This window comes from Talpa europaea, assembly GCF_964194135.1.
Source record: "Talpa europaea genome assembly, chromosome: 3".
Taxonomy (NCBI): Eukaryota; Metazoa; Chordata; class Mammalia; order Eulipotyphla; family Talpidae; genus Talpa; species Talpa europaea.
This window is the reverse complement of record NC_140069.1, coordinates 30,974,951-30,994,591: the sequence shown is the minus strand read 5'-3', so window position 1 is coordinate 30,994,591 and position 19,641 is coordinate 30,974,951. Positions and strand designations below refer to the sequence as shown.

The 19,641-nt window shown below is 53.7% G+C and overlaps 1 protein-coding gene across 1 annotated transcript; it reads right to left on the bottom strand.

The window, feature by feature from the left end:
* Positions 1-1,655: 1,655 nt before the first annotated feature.
* On the bottom strand, positions 1,656-17,993 carry GDF6 (growth differentiation factor 6; the record flags this gene model as incomplete). Its single annotated transcript, XM_084230794.1, has 2 exons — positions 1,656-2,599; positions 17,573-17,993. The coding sequence occupies 2 exons, from the start codon at positions 17,991-17,993 to the stop codon at positions 1,656-1,658; spliced, it is 1,365 nt and encodes a 454-aa protein (XP_084086920.1).
* Between the last annotated feature and the right edge of the window lie 1,648 nt (positions 17,994-19,641).

Genomic DNA, 19,641 nt, shown 5'->3' with positions numbered 1-19,641 from the left:
TTTGTAGTTCTCTGAACCAAACAAGCAACAGGTTTAGACCAAGAGAGCAAAACCACTAAGGAAAAACAAAATCTTTTTTCAATGGTTGGTAGCAGTCCCCTTGTGTAAACCATTTCATGGTCAAAGATAAGAAAGAAGCTCATTCTTCAAAGGGTCTAAGTATGGACAATGCTTGAAAATAATACTGGTTCAGGTTGGGGGAAAAGTCATGCTTTCAACAATCTGGGAATGGGAATTTAAATTGCATTGTGTTCCCTCCTGCTTCTTTGGGGACGATGAATTCCACCCCTGACTCTTCACTGCCCATTCCTCAGCTCCCACCCCAAGCTCAATGTAATACTTTGCTCTTTTCACAGTTTCTCATTACCAGGTTTTAAAAACATTGCCTAACTGGTAATTACAATCTGAAACAATTCTTTTGGGGAAGCCCTGGGCTATTGCAGGCTGGTAATCCTTCAGGAATGTCAGCTAGAGGGGAGGGAACATAGATTTTAAAGAAGCTCTGGAGATAGGGACTTGTGCCCCCTTTCATCCACCTCCCTGCTCTCTGCCTGCATCTCTCTCCCCATCCCCAGTGGGGTTCACCCTCTCCCGTCCTGATATCCCCCTTCTATTTCTCGGAATATTTCCCCCTTCTCTGAACCTCTTACCTTAGCTTCTCACCCCTAATCAATTTTTTTTTTAAACCTGGGAAATCACAGTCCCCTTAAAAGGAAATGTCAATTTTGGCAAATTCCATTCAAGGAAACCAATTAGAAACAGACACTACCAAAGGCTTTGGGGTGGGTTACCTGCAGCCTGGACTACTGCTCCTCTGTGTCAGCCCTGGTCAGAGGCAGGCCTTGTGGTTTCTCATTATCCTTCAGGGGGTTCTACTGGACTCATTCTTGTCATTCCATCCATACCAGCTCCCCTTTCCCTATCAGAAAATGTAACAGTAAAGGCAGTGACCTGAGTCCCCTGAAGTGAACCGCAGGCTGCCTGTTCCCCATACTGGGAGAGGCCAGGGGCAAGACTGGGAAGCTCACAGCAATACACTAGTGGGCTAAAAATGCCAGCTTTCTCGCAAAGCTCTTCCCTCTCAAGTCTCTTCTGAAAACAGGGCCCTTCCTGGCTTTCCAAATCCCAGGATCAGTTCCTCTGTTTCAACTCTTTCTGCTTGGGAGGTCACAAAGCATGGGCTATGACATGGCCGGAAAGACCCCACCTTCCTTACACAGGTAGAAAGTAATCAAATCAAGAAGTGGTCAACGGTGATTCTTCCTGCCACACTGTTTTCCTTCTTAAACTATAATTTAAAAAAAAAAAAAGAAAAAGATCTATGGAGCAGTTGAGAAACAAATATGCATCTCCCCTTCCCCCACCTCCTAGCAAAACCTGTGAGACACACCAGGAAATCCAAAGCCACAATAATAAAGAAAAATATAAGAAATCCTCCTTGACTTGTTTTTCCACGGTGGCCTGGCAAGGTGTGAAAATCCGTGTCTCCCTGTGGGCTGGCAGGTGGAAGCTTCTGGGCAGGCTGAGCTCCCCCCATCTCCCAGCCTCAGGTCCAGGCTGCTCCCTACCCTCTCGCCTCCTCCTAGGCCAGCTCTTCCTCCGCCCCTCTGCAGTCAGGCCTCCCCTGCGGGGCCAAGGCAGCCAGAAAGGCGCCGCTACCTGCAGCCGCAGGATTCCACCACCATGTCCTCGTACTGCTTGTAGACCACGTTATTGCCGGCGTCGATGTACAGGATGCTGATGGGAGTCAATTTGGTGGGCACGCAGCAGCTGGGCGGGGTGGAGCCGGGGTCCATGGAGTTCATCAGCGTCTGGATGATGGCGTGGTTGGTGGGCTCCAGGTGCGAGCGCAGCGGGAAGTCACACACGCCCTCGCAGTGGTAAGCCTCGTACTCCAGGGGCGCGATAATCCAGTCGTCCCAGCCCAGCTCCTTGAAGTTCACGTGCAGGGGCTTCTTGCTGCAGCGCAGCCTGGACTTCTTCCCGTGCCGCTTGCCGTGGCGACTGGCGAAGGCCGTGCGCCGCCGCCGGCGGCCGGGCGAGGGCAGCCACGGCCCGGCCCCTGGAGCGCCCGACGGCGGCGGCCACGACCCGTGGGCGCCCGCGCCGGGGCCCAGCTGCTCGCGCATCTCCGCGAACAGGTTCTTGCGCTGGGATCGCGTGAACACCACCAGCAGGGCGCGTTCCTGGGGGGGCCTCACCCTCCGGCCGAAGCCCAGACTCCGCAGGTCCGGGGCGGGCGGCTGCTGGGGCTCCGGCGCGCGCGCCTCGTCCTCGGCGGCGCCCGGCTCGTGCCACGCGGCGCGCAGCTCCAAGCACAGCTGCTTCCCGGGCCGGTGGCGCAGGCCCTGCCAGACGTCGAAGACTTCCCAGCCGGCCCGGGGCGCCCCCTGCGGGTCCAGGGTCCGCGCGTCCAGCAGCAGCGGCGACAGGCAGGGGTAGAGCTGCACGCGGAGCGGCCCCGCCGGCTGCCCCCAGGGCGCTGCGGGCGCCTGGCGAAAGAGCCGCAGCTCCGCGCCCACCAGCTCTTCTTTGTCTGAGAGCGTGGACACATCAAACAAATACTTCTGTCTCCGGAGAGGAGTGTGCGGGAGATCGTCTGTGAGATAAAAAATAATTACAGTCAGTTTCACTTAAGGGGGAGATCAGCCCGGTGCTCTGCGGCCGGCCCCGGGAGGAAGAGGGAGGGCGTGGGGCAGGCGGCCGGGAGTCCAGCGGGGCCAGCCCCGGGCCTGACCACCCGGCTCCCCGCCCGACCCCCGGCGAGGCGAGGGGAGGGGCCGCGCCAAGGCAGGCCCCCACCGCCCAGTCAGCCCCAGGACTCCCAGGGGGGAATCGGTGGCTGCAGCGGAGACGGAGGCCTCCCAGGTTTCCCCCCAGGAGCCTGCATAACCACTAATGTGCCCTCTGTGGTCGCGAGCTGGACTGCGGCTCCCCCGGACCACCGCTCAGATGGCTCGTTCTCATCATTCACGTCTCTGCTCAGATGTCACCTCCTCCAAGAGGCCATCCGACCACCCTGATCTGAAGCAAGCTCCCTGGCTTACTATCTTTCTAGTGAGATCAGGCCACTTTTACTCTGGTTTATTATCTTCCTGGCATTTCGCATTATCTACAATGACCTCGGTTATATTTGCCTCCTTAGTGGTCTGTCGGGCCCAGCAACACCCCTCCCCCTTCCACTAGCCCTTAGGAGCGAGGACCTGTCTGTTCATCTTGCTCTCCCCAGTGCCTTCAACCTGGAGGGACACAGGGTACACGCTGGTCAGTAAATGAGAGACATTCAGGGCAGCCGTGCACTATCTGGCTGCCCATTATAATCATCTAAGTAACTTAAACATCACCAGGACCAGGGTTTGCTTCAGCCCATTGAATGGATATTGGCAGATAGGGTCCAGGTATTAAGATTTTGTTGGCTTGTTGTTGTTGTTGTTGTTGTTCATTTCTTTTGATGCTCCAAGATGATTTTAAGGTGCTGCCCAATTTCAGACCCACTGGTCTGGAGGCAGGTTTGCTGAAGCATTTAAGCCCAACAAGAAGCAGACAGAATGAAGAGCTTTCTTTGAAAAATTCAGTAACTATTTAACAAGACATGAAAGAGCACTGAGGCTTTCAGTGTCTACAGGAGGGGCAAATATCAAACAGACCAGACATCTAACCATTAAGAAGATCCTGCTGTCAAGGAGAAATAGATATATCTGGAAGGAGAAAAACCTCAGTCACAGATACTTATGTGACATTCTCCCTTCCTCCACCAACCCAATCTAAAATTTTCTTCCTTTGCACCTAATCCTGAAGATAAAATTTGGGGTTACACGCAAGAAAAAGAAATTTGGGTTTGGGTGGAGGGACTCGGGAAGTCCAGGCTTTTCAAATCCAAGGTGAATTCTTTAGGACCAAGGCAAAACTGGACTTCTTTTCTGACACGTTTATGCATGAAGCCAACCCCACTTCAGTGTGCAAGGCGGAAAGCTAACCAGATTTTCTTGGGCTGCTTCTCATAAAATATTTACAACCCAGCAAATACAAAAATCCCAAAAGCCCCAAGCTTTCCCCAGAAGCTAGTAAAGTTTGGGTCGATTTCAATAGTAAAAGTGTCACTGGGTCCCAAGTCCGACCCCTCACTGCCTATCCAGATGTAGCCCCAGGGCACTGGATCTGGAGCCTCGGCCACACCCAGTCCCCACTCTGGGCTGACCACCGGCTGCCTGGCTCCCTCACTTGAACACACATGTCCCAACCTGAGATGGAGCTGTGGGAAGGGTTAGAGGTGAAAAGGGAAAAGCTGCTGGAGGCAGTTGATTTATGGAAGCCAAGACCTTCAAACCGACCAGGGTCACATTAAAATCAGTGGTAATTCAGCACACTTTCTTCTCTTCCTTTAAAGAAACCTGTGTCTGACAAAGCTCAGCCACCACCCAGATCTCTGTGCATATTGCCTTGGGCTTCATTTTCCTGCCTCTCACATTTCTCTCTCCCCAAACTGAAGATGTGATGTGACAAACCTAGGGCATTTGCTGCACCAGTTAAAGGCTATGAGGGCTGACATATTTTCCATCTTTAGTCACAAAGATAGACGGTTCTGTAAGGCAGATACTCTTACTGACCCCATTTTATAGATGGGAAGACCAAGACTCGAGGAAACAAAATGAATTGACAGCTACTAAGCAGTGAGGCTGAGATCCAAAGCTAAGACTGCTTAATTCCAGGAGGTAGAGCACTTATCCCCTAAGCCCCAAGGTCTCTCCACTATAGTCCTGGGACTGGAGCCGAAAAGAGACCAGGAGTGGCAGTGGTAGAAGGGAGGGAGGTAGTCCAAACTGTGTTTGTGAGACTTGCTAGGACTGAAACCTGGGCTCTCTTGAGAAATCATTTCCATCTCTGCTTACTCAACTCTTGACATAGTTTGTCACTGGTTGGGGGGCGGGAGGCAGGTGCAAAGCAAAATGATGTATTTATTTGTCTCTCATACAAAATGGTGAGATCAGCCTACTCTTGTTTTCATTCAAGTGTGACCTCATAAATGGTTTGTCTGCACAGCTATTCACATTTCTCCAGTTCTTGAAACTGAGGAAAGGATTAATAGTGAGGGCGCTACTGATTCTTGAGCCTTGGGATTTCTGGTGATCTTTCTAGTGAGATCAGCCCACTTGGACTCTTTCCAGTGTTCAGGGAAAGAGTGCAAATCAGCTTCAGCTTGTATCCTGGTCTCTTCTCTTCCCATATAAGCTCCACTCCACAGGCTGAGGGCCTCACCAGCAAGTATATGGACATTCACAAGTAACCCACAGTCCATGCTACCAGGCCTACAGGAACGCACATTGGTGGTGTGATCCATTTGTAGGAGGACTGTAGGATAAGGTAAAAAAAAGTATCAGGTTTTTCTGCCCTCCCGCCAATAGGATTGATGAGGGATCTGCAGTCCTGAATGCATGCCTGATGGCGGGCACCTGGAGTAGGGTGTGGGCATATGTAAGTGGGTACACCTGGGCTGAGAGACTGGGCTTATAAGGACGGTGTCACAGGGACCCCAGCAGAAGAGTGAGAGAACACGTGAGAGAGAGCCCAGAAAGAGTAAAGAATTGCTGGGGTCGAGGAGGCCTGCCATCCTCCTGCCCGCCCCACCCCTGCCCCCACCAGACCCCTGCCTGCTGTGTAGCCGGTAAAATCCCAGTAAAAATCTGAAAAGCCATTGACTCCAGAACTCCTCTTTCACCTGTCTGCTTGATCATAGAGATCCTGCCTTGTGGCCTTCCTGCCTCTACAAGGACAAAGCCAAGAAGGAGTTGCCTAGGCTCTGTAAGTAGATGGGGGGCTATTTGGGCAAAACTGTGGCTCAGGTGTCACAATAGAATAGTTGTTCTCAAAGCTACTAAGCCTACAGTGGACTCAACATCTGCCTCAGCAACACAGGAATTTGTTAGAAATGCAAATTCTCTTGGATCCCAAGGGTTTGGGGGATGGGGGTGGGGATCATTTGCATTTTTAGTAAGTTCCCAAATGGTATTGATTCTGGTGGTTGGCGATCCCAAGAGATTACTAATCTAGATGAATATGGGGATGCTGCCCAGCTCTTGGGAGTCTCACCCTGTAGGGAGGGCACCATTATTGGTGGGACAAAGCAGGACCCTCTAAAGCACAGGGTGCATGAAAGTGTCTAAGGCGGTACTCAACAGAACCAAGTCAGTGTCACTCCCAGGTCCTTCCTGCCCCCCACAGTAACCCCCACATTATTTTCCTCTTTCAAGCACTAGACCCAATCTCTAGAACCACTATCACCTAAAGAGAGGGTTCAAGAAAGTGGCTTGCTCCAAGTAGCTCCCCTATAGTCCAAATTCCCCACCTGTCTGGACTTGCTTTTGGAACCTTGCATCACACAAATAGCCCAGAGGAGGCATCCATCCTAGGGAGGGCACACAACACCATCCCGTGACCTTGCAGACATGCTACCTGCTGACATGGCAAGGTCTGGCCCTGCTGCCATGGTCTCCAGTGGGTTCAAAGTCCTTCACGCACCCTCCCATAAGCTTCCTTTACATATGAGGATGGATGGCATCAAATGACCCTCTCTCCCCTGCACTGGACTAGAAGCATGCACTTTTCATTTCGAAATCTGTTTGTGGCTCTTTCTTACACTCCAGGATCAAATCCTACATGTTAGGCCCTTATAGTGAAATTGATCAGTAATATATCGTGGGAACTTTTTGTTTTGATTGTAATTTGCATCTATCTGGATCTTTTACAGCTTGGCTCACACCCCAGTTAACTTGGTGTTTGTTGAATATTAGACAAATGGACCTTTCAAGATACAATTGCTGGATTTGCGCTTATCTGCTTTTCCCTGGCCAGTGAGTTGAGAAGGAGTGGGGGGCAGGGAGGAGTAAATTATCTGCATATTTGGAGAAAGTTTTTCCTAAGTAGGTCAGCCTATTGTAGGTTAAGAGCAAGTTGGTAAAAGGTTGAAGGCACCTCAAACATGCACATCAGGTACAGAATTGATTTTTTTTAACAAACAAGGAAATGAAACAAGAGAAAGAGAAAAGGAGCTCACAACCAGTAAGATAGGTACTATCATACCCATTTTAAATGAGGAAACTGGCCTGCAAATTTAGAGGGCAGGAGTGCAATGTGCTCAAGAGGAACATCAGGTAAAATCATGTGTGTTTGCTCACAGTAAGTGGTTGGAGGAGGCTAGAGAAGCAAAGCCCAGAGCAGAAATGAAAGGATGGTCCCCACCAATGATCCAACCAACACCCAAGAACTTGAGCCTGGAGAGGGCGGTGAAAAGAGGAACACATAACTTCTGCTGAAAGAGGCACCCCTGCAGAGGGGTCCATGTCATTTGGTTTGGGGTCCAGGTCTGCATTTTCCCAAGAATCACTGAAATATGTATGCAGCTGGAGGTCAGTCTTGGGGGTCCTCCTTGGACTGTCACTCACAGGCCCCAAAGGCACCCCTGCATCTCCAGTTCTCAGTGACTCCTTTTCTGTTTTCTCCAGCAGCCAACTCTGGGCTTCCTGGTGTTCCGTCTGAGCGCATTGCCCTCCTGCCCTCTAAATTCGCAGTGACCCTGGACTTCTAGTGGCCAGGCTTCCAGCCAACCCCGTCTCCTTGTCCAGCAGTGCACCCCCATGCTTCCAGCTGTGTTTTGTTCCCAAGGCCCAGACCCTAAGACTAGTGATGGCTCAGAATACAGAGAGGACAGCTGACTTTCCCACCCCTGCTCCCCTAGGTGAGGATGGAGTGGGGGCAGGATAATCACCTTTTTTAACACAGGAAATTCCACATCTTCTTTCCACCACCTCCTTACTTCTGAGCCTGCAGCAATATGGAAGGCTTACAAGGCTCCATCTTTGCTCCAGGTGTGCCCAGGGCTTTGATGTCCTAGGTTACTGGAGCCTCACCTTGCTTGTCTGAGATCAATCCTACTGTGGCATTCTGTATAGAAAAATTGGGGCTCTACTAGGTGTTCTAATCTGCCCAATGCCTTGCAACTAGTAAGGGACAGGATCTGAGGTTTTAATTCCAACCATAGTCCTCAGTGGTAGAGCCAAGACCCTCACCAGGGTTCCGATTGGGTAGTGGCTCAAAGAGAGAGGAAGGGAATGGACTCACATTCACCATCAGTGCCATCCACACAGGGTGGGATGGGTTCTTCCAGGAATTTTCCCCTTTCACTAAGGAAGAAGAGCTCAAGCTGGAAATTCATGTCTGGGTTGGGGGTCAATTTTCCCCTAGATCCTCACTTTGAGCATTGATTTGAGGTGCTAAACTTCAAAAGTTAGCAAGAGGCAGTTGTCCTCAGTGAGTAAAAAATGAGTCACCAGTCCTCTGCCCTTGGGTGCAAAGTCCTCTGGGTAATTTGTGCTCCCACAGTCACCCTTTCCTGGGACAGTGACCTCCTGGGCATCCCCCTATATGCTCACCCTGAGGCCTGCCTCTGTTGAGATCTGTGTCTTGCAAACTTCTGACCATTGCTAAGGAGCCTCACCAGGGCTCTGATTCTGGAAACAATTCACACAACACACCCTCCTCAGGATGCTCTTGCTTGCCCAGCCGGCATAACTAGCATAGTAGGGGACACTGGTGTAGCATTTACTATGTGCTGGGTATTATCTAAATTCTTCTAAAAACTCATGTAAGCCTCAAAACCACTAATGGGGATTAAAAGATAGCACCATCAAGCTCATGGTAGGAACTAGAAAACTAAAACACAAAGTTTGAGAGTATCTTGCTAAAGAGAGGAAGAGGTAGAGACAGCAGTCTGCCTCCACTATCTGTGCCATCACCCTGGACACGCAGGTTCGAGTTCTCTGTGGTAGAAATGCTGGGAGGTCATGCTGTCCATGATGGAAGGAAGGCATGAGTGCCTGGTCTCCAAGAGTCACTTGCTTCCTAATCAGCAGAACAAGCAAGATGCCAATGACTGGACATTTGAAAGAGAACTTACAAAGAAACTTAACTTTCTAATCCACAAAATAAGAATTATAACGCCCATTGATACTGGGGTGGGGGGTGGCAAATGAAGAAAAGTAGGGGGAAGACATCTGAAAATGTGTGCAAATGTTAGTTACTACTGACAACAGGAATGACCATAGAAATCTAGCCTAGGAGACAGATTTGAATCCTAACCTTTGACTCAGTGGCTGGTTGTCCATGGATCTACTAGGTCACATAATAATCTCTTTGTCCCACCTGTGAAATTTGAGACCCAACCCTATCTTGCAGCATTATGGTAAAGGCCAGAGTCCAAGTACTGAGGGCAGTGTATGACACATAGGAGCACCCAAAGAATGCAGCCAGTATTACTATAACTACCTGTACCCACATAGGGCAAAAATCAACCTCCTCTCTTGGCTTCTTTGAGGAAATGCCTTGAGTCCAGTTCTCTCCACAGTATTTCCAGAAGTGAATGAAGAAAAGATGCTGGAGAAGAGGTAAAGAGAGAAGCAGAAGCTTCTAGTTCATGCTCAGCTCAGGTCTAGCCAAGGGCAAGGCCCATACAGACTGGAGCCTCGACCCATCACGTTGATCCTCTCAATCTGGCCATGCCATATCCACCATTACATTCCCAGGTAAACAGAGGACCTCCGGCCTGACTCTCATTAAGGATAGTGCAGGTTCTGTCTCTGTGGGATCGGGCAAGACCTCAGCCTACATGCTAACCCCTTTGGCTCCCTAGCTGGGAGACCCAGCCCTGAGACACCAGGGAATTAGTTCCTCTCCTCCTCTTTCACCAGTTTCTTTGATGCCCTTTTTGTGGGGCTGGATCTGTCCACTGAGCCAATTTGGGGTGGATGTAATGTTCTGGATCTTCTTCACCAGGCAAATCTACCAAAGCTGTTGGAGGGGAGGAAGCCTGCAGTGCCAGGCCAGCCCCCAGGGCAAGAGTCACCTGCAAAGGACCTTTCAGTGGGTCTGCTAGGGTACAGGCCTCCTTGCCACATAATCATCTCTCCAGATTCCCTCTGGATCTTTTAGCTTCCTCAGTGTTTTCCCAGTAGTTTGCCCAGCAGTTTCCATTGGAGCCCAACGCGACTCCTCCACAGAATCTCAGAAAGAGATTCTGTACCCTCTCCCAAGCCTGATGCACCCAGTGCACTTGGTCTACTTGGTCCACCACAAACTCTGACTCAGTGTGAGGCAAACAAGTGAGGCTAGGAGGTGGAGAGAAAGGGAACCGTGAATTCTACTCAACTGAAAACTCCTTGGTGCTTTCTGAGCCTAAGCACAGCCTTCAATGCTCCTGCAAACAACCCCCAAACCCCTCCCCACGCCACCCCCAGTCCCCATCCATTGATTAAGCCACTTCCACTTCGGCTGGAGCAGCAGGCCAGCTCACTCTCCTGAGTACTGGGTACCCCCAGCAGAAGAACAAAGGCACTCCAAGGATACTACCTCTGTCTCTCAAGGATGGCATGGACTGATTTATACAGTTGCCATGAAAGTCAGGGCAAATCTCCTGAGCAGGTCTGAGAGGGGTGTGAGAGCCAGAGATGTAAAGCCTAGATCAAGGACACCTGGCATTTCTTCTCATCCCAGCCCCCACCCCAGCCCCAACCTGGATCCCAACCACTGAGTACAAATCTCCAATTGACAATGTTACAAATGAAACCCAAACAGGAGCTGGGTGTGATCCCCACATGCCAGATCCTCTCTCCCCATCTTTCCATTAAGCACAGGCAGCCTGCACTCTCTGTCCTTGGTGTCAGGTCTCAGCCCTTCCTCTGGGGCCACACATATAGGGTGCAGACCTGGTTAGCTGGCCACAAGCCACCCTCCCTCAGCCAAGTTCTAGATAGGTGGGTCAGCCTGGGGCCCCAGGAAAACAATACTCTTGGGGGGTGGGGGTTGCAGAGAGAAGGACAGTTCTAACACCCGCCTTCTGGACTGGAACTGATGGGGTCATTTGGCTTGAGAGCTCCCAGATAACAGTAGGAAAGGAAAAAAAAAGTTCTCATTTTATGTGGTTTTCCCTCCCAGATAGCAAGTGGGGGTTGGGGGGGGGGAGGTTCAAACTGAGGTTGCCAGGGGTGGGGGGGGGGGGAGGTTCAAATGGCCTATTGTCCTGGGCTGCCCCTCAGCCTCAGCACTGTGGGATTCTGTGCAGGGGAATCCTCACGAAGGGTTCTTTAAAGTGCTGGCTGAGCAAGGCTTCTGAAGAATCTATGGCCGCAACTCCCCTCCACTGCGTTCACCTTGGGGCTGACTTCCTAAATAACCAAGCAAACTGCGATTCCTGGTGGCAGCTATGGGTCATAGTCTAGTGGTATCAATCTGTTAATCCCCACAGGGCCTGAGCGCCTCAGTTGGTTGGGAAGTGCGGGGAGCTCTGTGCCTGCCAGATTTGCAAAGTGGAGGCACAGCTTCGCATCCACTCCTAAAAGAACCCAATGAAATCAGCGATGGGACCTGCATGTGAGTCCCACCTCAAAGCCAGCCCTCAGCACTGGCCCTGCTCCAGCTTTCTGCTTGCTCTGAAAGCTAAACCAGCTCTGGCCTGAGCCAGAGACCAGCCCCTTTTCTCTCCTGCACAGCCACTGATGGGTCCCCAAAACACGACCTGCCCCCAGGCAGGCAGGCCACGAGCTGAAAGGAGCACTTCTCCCTGAATACAGCCCAGCCACCCACCTCGGGTTGCCTGTCCCCTCCAAACATCTGTAACCCCTCACCCCAGGGAACCCAACCCTTCGCCTCCAGCGGAGCTAATGGACTGCCTTGGAAGGCAGGGAACAGCAACCCTGAAACCCATTAGGCCAATGAGGACACATTTAATTCCTGTAAACAGGAGACACCCTTTAACCGACTTTGAGCTTAAAAATAAACAGCCAGGGTTTTAACAGGGAGATGGGGGAAGTACAGAGATGGTAGATGCCCAGCAATGAAATGACTCCGTGGATCCACGTTCCTGCTTTCCACCCCTGCAGCCTCTGCTAGAATCCCCACCCCCACCCACCCCCACCCCCGGCTTCAGAGGGGATAGTGGGAGCAGGGTTATTCCAACCTCGATGAGCTATCCTATCGAACTAATGTCCTTCGCTTCACTAGAAGCCCACAGGGATTTCTGTTGATCTGCCCAGAGTCATTTGATGCACGGAGCGGTCCTGGCAGGAAACAAAGTTCACCCTCTACCCCCTTTCTATCAAACCATCTTTCCCCAACTTTCCAGTCTTCTCCCTTCTCTCTCACTCCCCTAAGGCCGCCCCAGAAAGACGTCACCAATTTCCTGCAGCTGTGCCGCCAGAACCCTGAGCGATTCAGCTGGGAAAAACAGGTTTGCTAGGACCTCCATCCATGCAGCACCCCGCTTTCCCCCAGGATCCAGGCGACCCGCGTCCTCGCCAGCCGCAAGCCTGGACTTTAAGTCCCGACTCACTTGGCGGGGCATGAGCCCTGTCCTAGGCTGTGCTTAGGTAATTTTTTTTTTTTAATGTGCAGAAAGGACAAGAATATTTGAACCTTTTTTTTACCCCCTCCCCCACCAGCAACTGGCGAAAACTCTCAGAGCCTGGAGAGCCTCCTGTGCTGGGGAAACCGCTCAGTGCCTTTCCCAGATGAGCCTTCGCTGCCAGAGGAACCTCCCCCAGAGTTCTGCACTCGGGGTTCTTAGCTTCTGGCTAAGGCGGCATGTGTAAGTGTCTCGTAAGGCAGCCCTTGAGGCAGTACGGATGGGGGCCACAATAACTGACACTTAGCAAGCCAATGGATAAGGGGTTGGTTTGTGGTCTTTAAAATGTTTTAATCATTTCAACGTGAAGAGCAGAACAAACTTCCAGTTTAAGGCTTCCTTCCCTTACCCCCGGGCTTTTTCCAGGATCTTCCAGTTCACCAAGTTGGGAGACTGGAGGAGGATCCTGCACCTGGAAGGCAAAGCACACCCCGCGCTGGCGCTTAAGCGGACGCGCCCTCACACGCACACACTTGAAAGCTCAGCAATCCTTTTCCAAGGCTGTTCCCTCTTTCCGGGGAAATAAAGCCTAGATTGGAACCTTCTGCCGGCTTCCTCACTTGGCCGTCTGGTCTGCATTAGTGTTTTTATAAGGGACTCAAACAAATCGAATACAAGGTCACCAAATAATTAACAGTTGTGAATTCCCTCCGTCCCCATTAAAATACTTCCCTGCTTATATTTCATTTTCCGTTTGCCAGCGACAACAGGGTCGGGCAGCAGCGCTGCTACGTGGATGACACCACTCTGCGGCCCAGGTCCATCCAGAAACTAGCTGTTTTGCGTAAGTATGCGGTGCCGGAGGAATAGCAAATGCGAAGGAGCTAAGGAGCTCTTAGAATGCCTTCCCCCAGCCGGGCTACCCCCAGAATTGTCCTGCCTTGCCCCCCTGGTCATCAAGACCCAGAAGGTAGACTGAGAAGACAACCAGCAGAGCCAAACTCTCCTGAGACTCATTTCTAGGTAGCCAAGTTCCTCAAGGATGTTCGGATCTCGTTTTGGTTTTTATCTCTTCCCCACGGCCTCCTGTCTGAGAGTGAGGTTGCAACAACAGCACCGATAACCGAAAGTTTTTTCGAAAAGAATACTCTTAATTCAAAATGATCTAGAAACCTGAGTCACAGAGATAGTCTTAGACTCATTTGGTTTCCTCATCCTTGAGAGGTTGTTTCTTTTCTTTTTCTCAGTCTCCCTTGTGGTGCTTCTCACTATAGCCACTGAGAATCCGAGTTGTGCTTCTCTCTTCCTCCTTCCCCCCCTTATGGCTCAGTCCTGTTGAATTCATAGACCTTCTAATTGTCCGCCTTCTCAGGCTCTGCGGTTGGGGGTCCACTGCCCCAGTACAATTGGTCTTTTCGTGGGGTGTATCATCAAGCTGTAATTTCTCTATATCCATCCTGATCCATTCTGCTCTCGACTGCACCAACTCGCATGTGCACAGCCTTTCTCGTCTTTATGGGTTCAGAACCATTTTTACTGTTCTGAACCATGTACTGTTGTGACATTTAAAAGATCAGGGCTAGCGCGGCTTGTGCCTGTTTTGCAAGCCAATCAATCCAAAAGGAAGAAAGGCAAGCAGATTCAGCCCGTCAACTCCCAAGTTCCATCCCTCCATTTTCTAACTGGGTCTGAAGAGACTGCCAAGGAATATTAGACTGGAAGGGAAATCTGTCATTTTTTTTTTTTTTTACTTCCACTTCTTGCCACCACCCTTTAGAAACCCCTGAAGCCATCCATATAGCGTCACAGTTAATTAAGCTTGCAGGGCCTAGAATTCATTTGAATTTCATCTCTTACTAGCTGTGTGACCCCAATCAACTTGCTTAACCTCTCTGTCTTCATTAACTCACCTGTAAAACAGGTGAGTTTTACTGGGGGGGGGGGCATAGTTGTTAGAGCAAATGAAATAATCTATATCAAAATGTTTACAGTCCTAGGTAACCAAAAACATACAATACGTTCTCTCTGCCAGGGATGGGAGGTGGCGGGTTAAATAGTACAGAAAGAACGTGCCGTCCGCATAGGCTTAAAACGCTGTTTAATCATTCTGGGTAGAACCGATTCCTGTCCTTCCACGCGTCATCTCAAGCTACTAATGTCACTTTGGGTGTTCTGGGTTCTCTGGTTAGGAAGGGTTTTTACCAATACTGTACGGGAGTAAATTGAAGGCTGGGAATTCTTTCCTTTTTTCGCCCCTCCCTCTGAGGGACCCCTGCTCCTCCAAGCCAAGCCTGCCACACTCGACGGCGATTTAAACAACCCGAGGCAAGGCGCCAAGTCAGCGCGGCTGGCCCAGCTCTAAACTGGCGGCTGCTCTTTCCTCCTGGCCCCGCCGTCCAGGGGTGGGGGAGGGGGAGCGGGGGGGGGGCTTGGCGCGCGCAGGAGTCCCCACGTGAGGGGGGCGGAAGTCCCAGCCAGGAGCGTGGGGGGATGAGCGGCTGGCGGGTCCCTTCCATCACGGGAGACTAGACACCGTTTGATGTATTATGACATGAGACCCCAATTAGATCGCCGAGTTGAAACGCTCCAATCAGGGGCCCAAAGCTAAGCAAGCCCCGGAAGGTCCAGCCCGAGGTCACCGCCGGTGACACATCAAATCAAAATCAGGGAGAGAGAAAGTGAGGCTTTCCCTTTATCAGGCTGGGGCTGTAGCGCGGTGCACCCCTCCTCTGGGCGCCTCCCCCAGCGCCCAGCTCCAGGCTCCTTCGCCCCCGCGCGCCGCGAGCGACAAGCGCCACAGCCTCCCCAGCCCACGAACTGCCTTCCTGCGCGTTTCCTGGGGACCTGAGGGCCTGGGCGAGACCGCGCTTGGGAAGCTGCGGTCCAGGTGGTCAGGCCGCATCCCTGCAGGCTGGGGACCGACCGCGCACAGCTCCGTCCACGACGGTGTTCCGGAGTTGAAGCCGAACGTCTGGATCTTGGTCCGGCTAGCCTGGAGACCTTGGCTCGCGAACAGAGGCCCCCCAGCCTGGGCAGGCAGCCAGGCCCTTCCCTACCTCGGAGCCCGGGGGAGTCCAGCTCGGTGCTCTGGGAAAGGCTGCACCGCTAGCATGGGCGAAGCGAGTCGGAGTCTACGCGGGACCTAAAGCCCCTAGAGACCCCTCCCGAGCCTGTGCACACGCACGCACACACGTGCGCCCGCGTCTCTCTCTCTCCCCTCCCCCCCCCGCCCCCCGCCGGCTTCCAAAGACACCTCGGAACAGCCTGCAGGTTCCCTTGATTCGGTGCCAAAGTTACCGGGCACTTCGAACGAGTTAGGGGTGCCTACTTGGGGGAGGGGTGGAGATTCCTGCTACTTCGCTTCCTGGGAAAGAAAATGCGCCCCCAATTGCCCCCTAGTCTTGGTCCCAGGGAATTCCCTGGGGGAACGAACTCTTGAGCAATTTTCTCCAAAATTCCTAAAGCTCACTTTGTACTAGGGAATTAGAGAAGGGACTGTAAAGGGCCGGCGTGAGGGCGCAACCGAGGCAGGACGCTGGCCTGGAGAGGTGCTGGCTCGTGAGTTGCCCTGGCGGAACTGGGGCCGGGACTCAGTTGCAGCGCTGTGAGGAAGCCACGTGTATTTGCAAAGGTGACTTTAGCCGTCCTAAAACCACCATAAAATACCCGGCGTTAATTTGCCCTAGGGATCTTTCAGCAGCTCATGAACCTTGCTGACCTCTGACTGCAGCGGCGAGCCGAGCGTGGGCAGGACTCATGCCCGAAACCAAGGCTGCCGCGAGGGAGGAGGCCGGGGGCTGGAGGCCGCTAGGAGTCGCGGGATCGCGAGGCACTTGCCTGCTCGGAAAAAAGCTTCCAGAACGTGCAAGTACAATAAAGCAGCCCGACCGGCGCACCCCCCTCAGCCTGATCCTCCTGTTCCCAGGTTCCTGGGAGGCCCCACTTTCACTGGAAGGGGGAGTCGAGGCACAGGTCAAAGGCGCAGAGCTAAGTCTGAGGAGGACGGTGGAGGGTTTCGCTGTCTAAAATCTCTTTTATCTCCCCTTGCATTCTTCTCCCGCTGTCCACCCCTTTTACCTTTCCTTTCTTTTAGCTCCCTGCCTTTCCTGCCTCCTTCCACCTTGTCTTTCTGTAGGCGCTGAGCTTCTGGCGCCCAGGGATCCCTCCCCAAGTATCTGGGACCAGGGCGAGCGCGAGGTAGTTTTGTGGGCACTCGCCTCGCCGAGGACCTAAGCGACGACTAGCAAGGAGGGGGCGCTGGGGTTCCCTCCCGCAGATACGCACACATGCAGCGGGGAGAGGGAAAAGGCTCTGGTGGAAGTGCAGAGAAAGGAGTGTTGTCTAACAAGGGTGGCTGAGCACCCCCGTGCACCCTTGTGGATTAGGTGCTATAAAACCCGCCGCGCTAAACTGTGCTGTCGCGACCCGGCGCCCACGCTGCAAGCTCTGCCCCTGCCTCTGCAGAAGAGAATCGGTTGAGACCTGAAAGCGGCTAAGAGGGAGAAAAACAAAACCAAACCACCGAGGGCCCCGGGCTCCCGTCCGGTTGGCAAAGCTCACACCCGGCGCGCGGACTGGCGGAGCCAGAACCCGCTGGGCGTCGGGACCTGGGCACTGCCAGGCTCGGCCAGCGGATTCGCTCCTCCAGCCGCGGGACCTGCTCCTGCAGGCTTTTCCTGCAGCGCAGCGGAATTCTGAATTTTCCAACGCTTACTCCTGTCTCAGACCCCACCCGCTCGGTCCCAGCTGCTCAGGACTTGGACTGCGGACCCCGCGCAACCCCGAGCCCTGTGGCACATATTCCGTGGGTCTTTGCAGAGACCCTTCTCCAGCCCTGCTCATTTGCCTGCACCTCCCGTCCACGAGCCGCCCGATGAGCGGCCACCCAGCTGCTTTCTGCAGTAGACAGAGCAAGAAGACCGGGAGAAAGAAAGGACGGGGAAGAAGAAAGCGAGGAAGGCAGAGCTGCAAACCGGCATAAACTCGGCAGTGCATTCAGAAACGTGCTAGGGCTCAGGAGAAAAAAAAAAAAAAAAGAACAAAACCAGAATTTAAGAAAGGAAAGGGGGAGGCGTCCAGATCGGAAAGGTAATGCACCAACGCAGGCTTCTGCCAGCGCCGGAGCTGCGCCCGGGCGGAGGAGCTCCAGGGGGAGAGAAGCAGGGCATCTTCTTTGCCACTTACCTAGCCCCCTGTCTACAAAGCTAGTGATGGTATTGGCCGACTTGGAAGACTGGAAGAAGCTGGCGTTGATGCCCAGCTTCTCAGCGATGGAGTAGGTCCTGTATATTGACAGCATGTACTCGTGGGGCACCACGCGCGGGCCCCGTCCGGGCGACTCGTGCGCCTGGGGCTGCTCCGGCGGCCGCCGCCGGGGATCCTCCCGCTGCCACGGCCCTGGCTCCTGGCGCTCGGCGGGCACCCGGGCCGTGCCACTCTCTCGCTGCGCCCGCGGGATCCTCCCTTCCCTGCGACTTCGCATGCCCTTGGCGGAGCCCAACTCAGCGGACGAAGAGGACGAGATAGAAGCCTGCTGGAAACCGGGCAAATCCCACAGGAAACTGATGAGGAAGACGGCCGAGAGCAGGACCCTGGGCGTATCCATGGCTGGCGGGGGACCGCGTCTCCCCAGAAGCGGCGGCGCAGGGCGCGAGGGGCGCGGAGCGGCTGGACAGCGGCCGGGGCCCGGCTCCTCCCGTGGACTAGGAGTGCGAGGAGCCGGGTCCCAGCCACACAAACCCCGGCCCCGCCACGCCCCCTCCCGCCCCTCGCCGAGGGGAGTGGTGAGAGCCGAGGGGAGGGGAGCAGAGAGGGTGGGAGGAGAAGCCGGGTGGTGCGGGCAGGAGGTGTGGGGGAGCAGGGCCGCGGGCGCTGGTGTGGCGGGGAGACGCAGCGCCCCCGCGGGGTTGCGGGCTGTGCGCCTGGACCCGGGCGCGGAGCCGGGTTGGGGAGAGCGAACGCCGTCAGCCCGCGGCGAGGGAGCAAGGGTCTTCCGCAGCGCCAGGGTAGCCCTCGCGCTGTTCCTAACTCTGCGTCGCTGCTGCGCTGCGCTGCACCGGCTCTGGGTCTTGACCAGCTGCCTGCACTCTCCAGCGACCTTGCCCTCTCCAGCGACCGTGCACTCTCCAGCCACCGTGCAGCCCCAGAAGGAGGAAACTGGCGAAGGCGCCCCCCAGAGACAGCTGGGAGCAGGCGCCTCTGCTGCAGTCTGTGCTGGCTCTGCGGTGGCACTTTACTTCCGTGACCCCAAACCCAGGTGGGCTGTTCGCTGCCTTCAGGGGCTCAGTCCAAGGCCAGAGAAGCCTTGCCGTGCGGCCTGCGCAGGCCCCAGCTCCGAAGAGGCCCATTCTCTCTGTGGGGTACCGCTCTCCACAAAGACAGGGCGTCTGTTCCTGACCCTCGAGGTCAGGCAAAGGCCACGCGTCTTTAGAGTCTGGACGGATGCTAAAAACTGCTGGCTGTCTTGCAGGCCCGGGCCTCTCCTCTCGCAGTGCCCAATAGCTTCTGACACTTCATTTCTCCGCGGTCTGCTCCCTAGTCCTCTTCCCTTTGGAGGCCTGGTCCCCCTGTCTCCACCGCACCCCCATTTTCCCCTCTCTTCTTTACCTCCCGCCTTCAATACTTCCTCCATTCCCAAGTTCCTTCTGCATTCCAATCCTTCTTCCCCCGGCCTGCTTTTCTTCTCACACTGCCCTCCCATCTCTCTGCTTTCCCACCCTCCCTCGCCGCCGGGCCCCCCTCCCCTTGCGTGGACCCCTCCCTTTGTAGCTCTTCCCCAATCTGTTTCTCTTCAGCCCAGCCTCACCCCATCACGAGTTTCCTTTATCTGTCCCCAGATTCCCCATGCCTGTCTTCCCGCCCACTGCCTCGCTCATTCCTGGGCCTGAAAGCTGGAAGGAGAGGGGAGGGCGCTTCTCTCCCACAGTGCTCTGTGCCCTGGAATGCGGAGAGAGATCCTCTGTGCATTTGTTTCCGACTTGGGCACCAACAGTAAAATGCCCTCTTTTAATAGTCGCAGCAGCTCTGGGAGGTTGGATTTACTGTTTTCACTTTCAGAGATGAAAAGGAGGGGATAGATGACTTTTCCAAGAACTCTAGGCCTGGAGGTCATGCAACATGGTGACCAAGCCCTGCGATCAGACCCCAAATTCAGTGTTCTTCCCACGACAGCATAGAAGACTAGATCCCTGCCCAACATCTTTATTTGATTTCTTGCTTTTTTCTTTTATGGCTTTATTTGCTCAGAGATGATC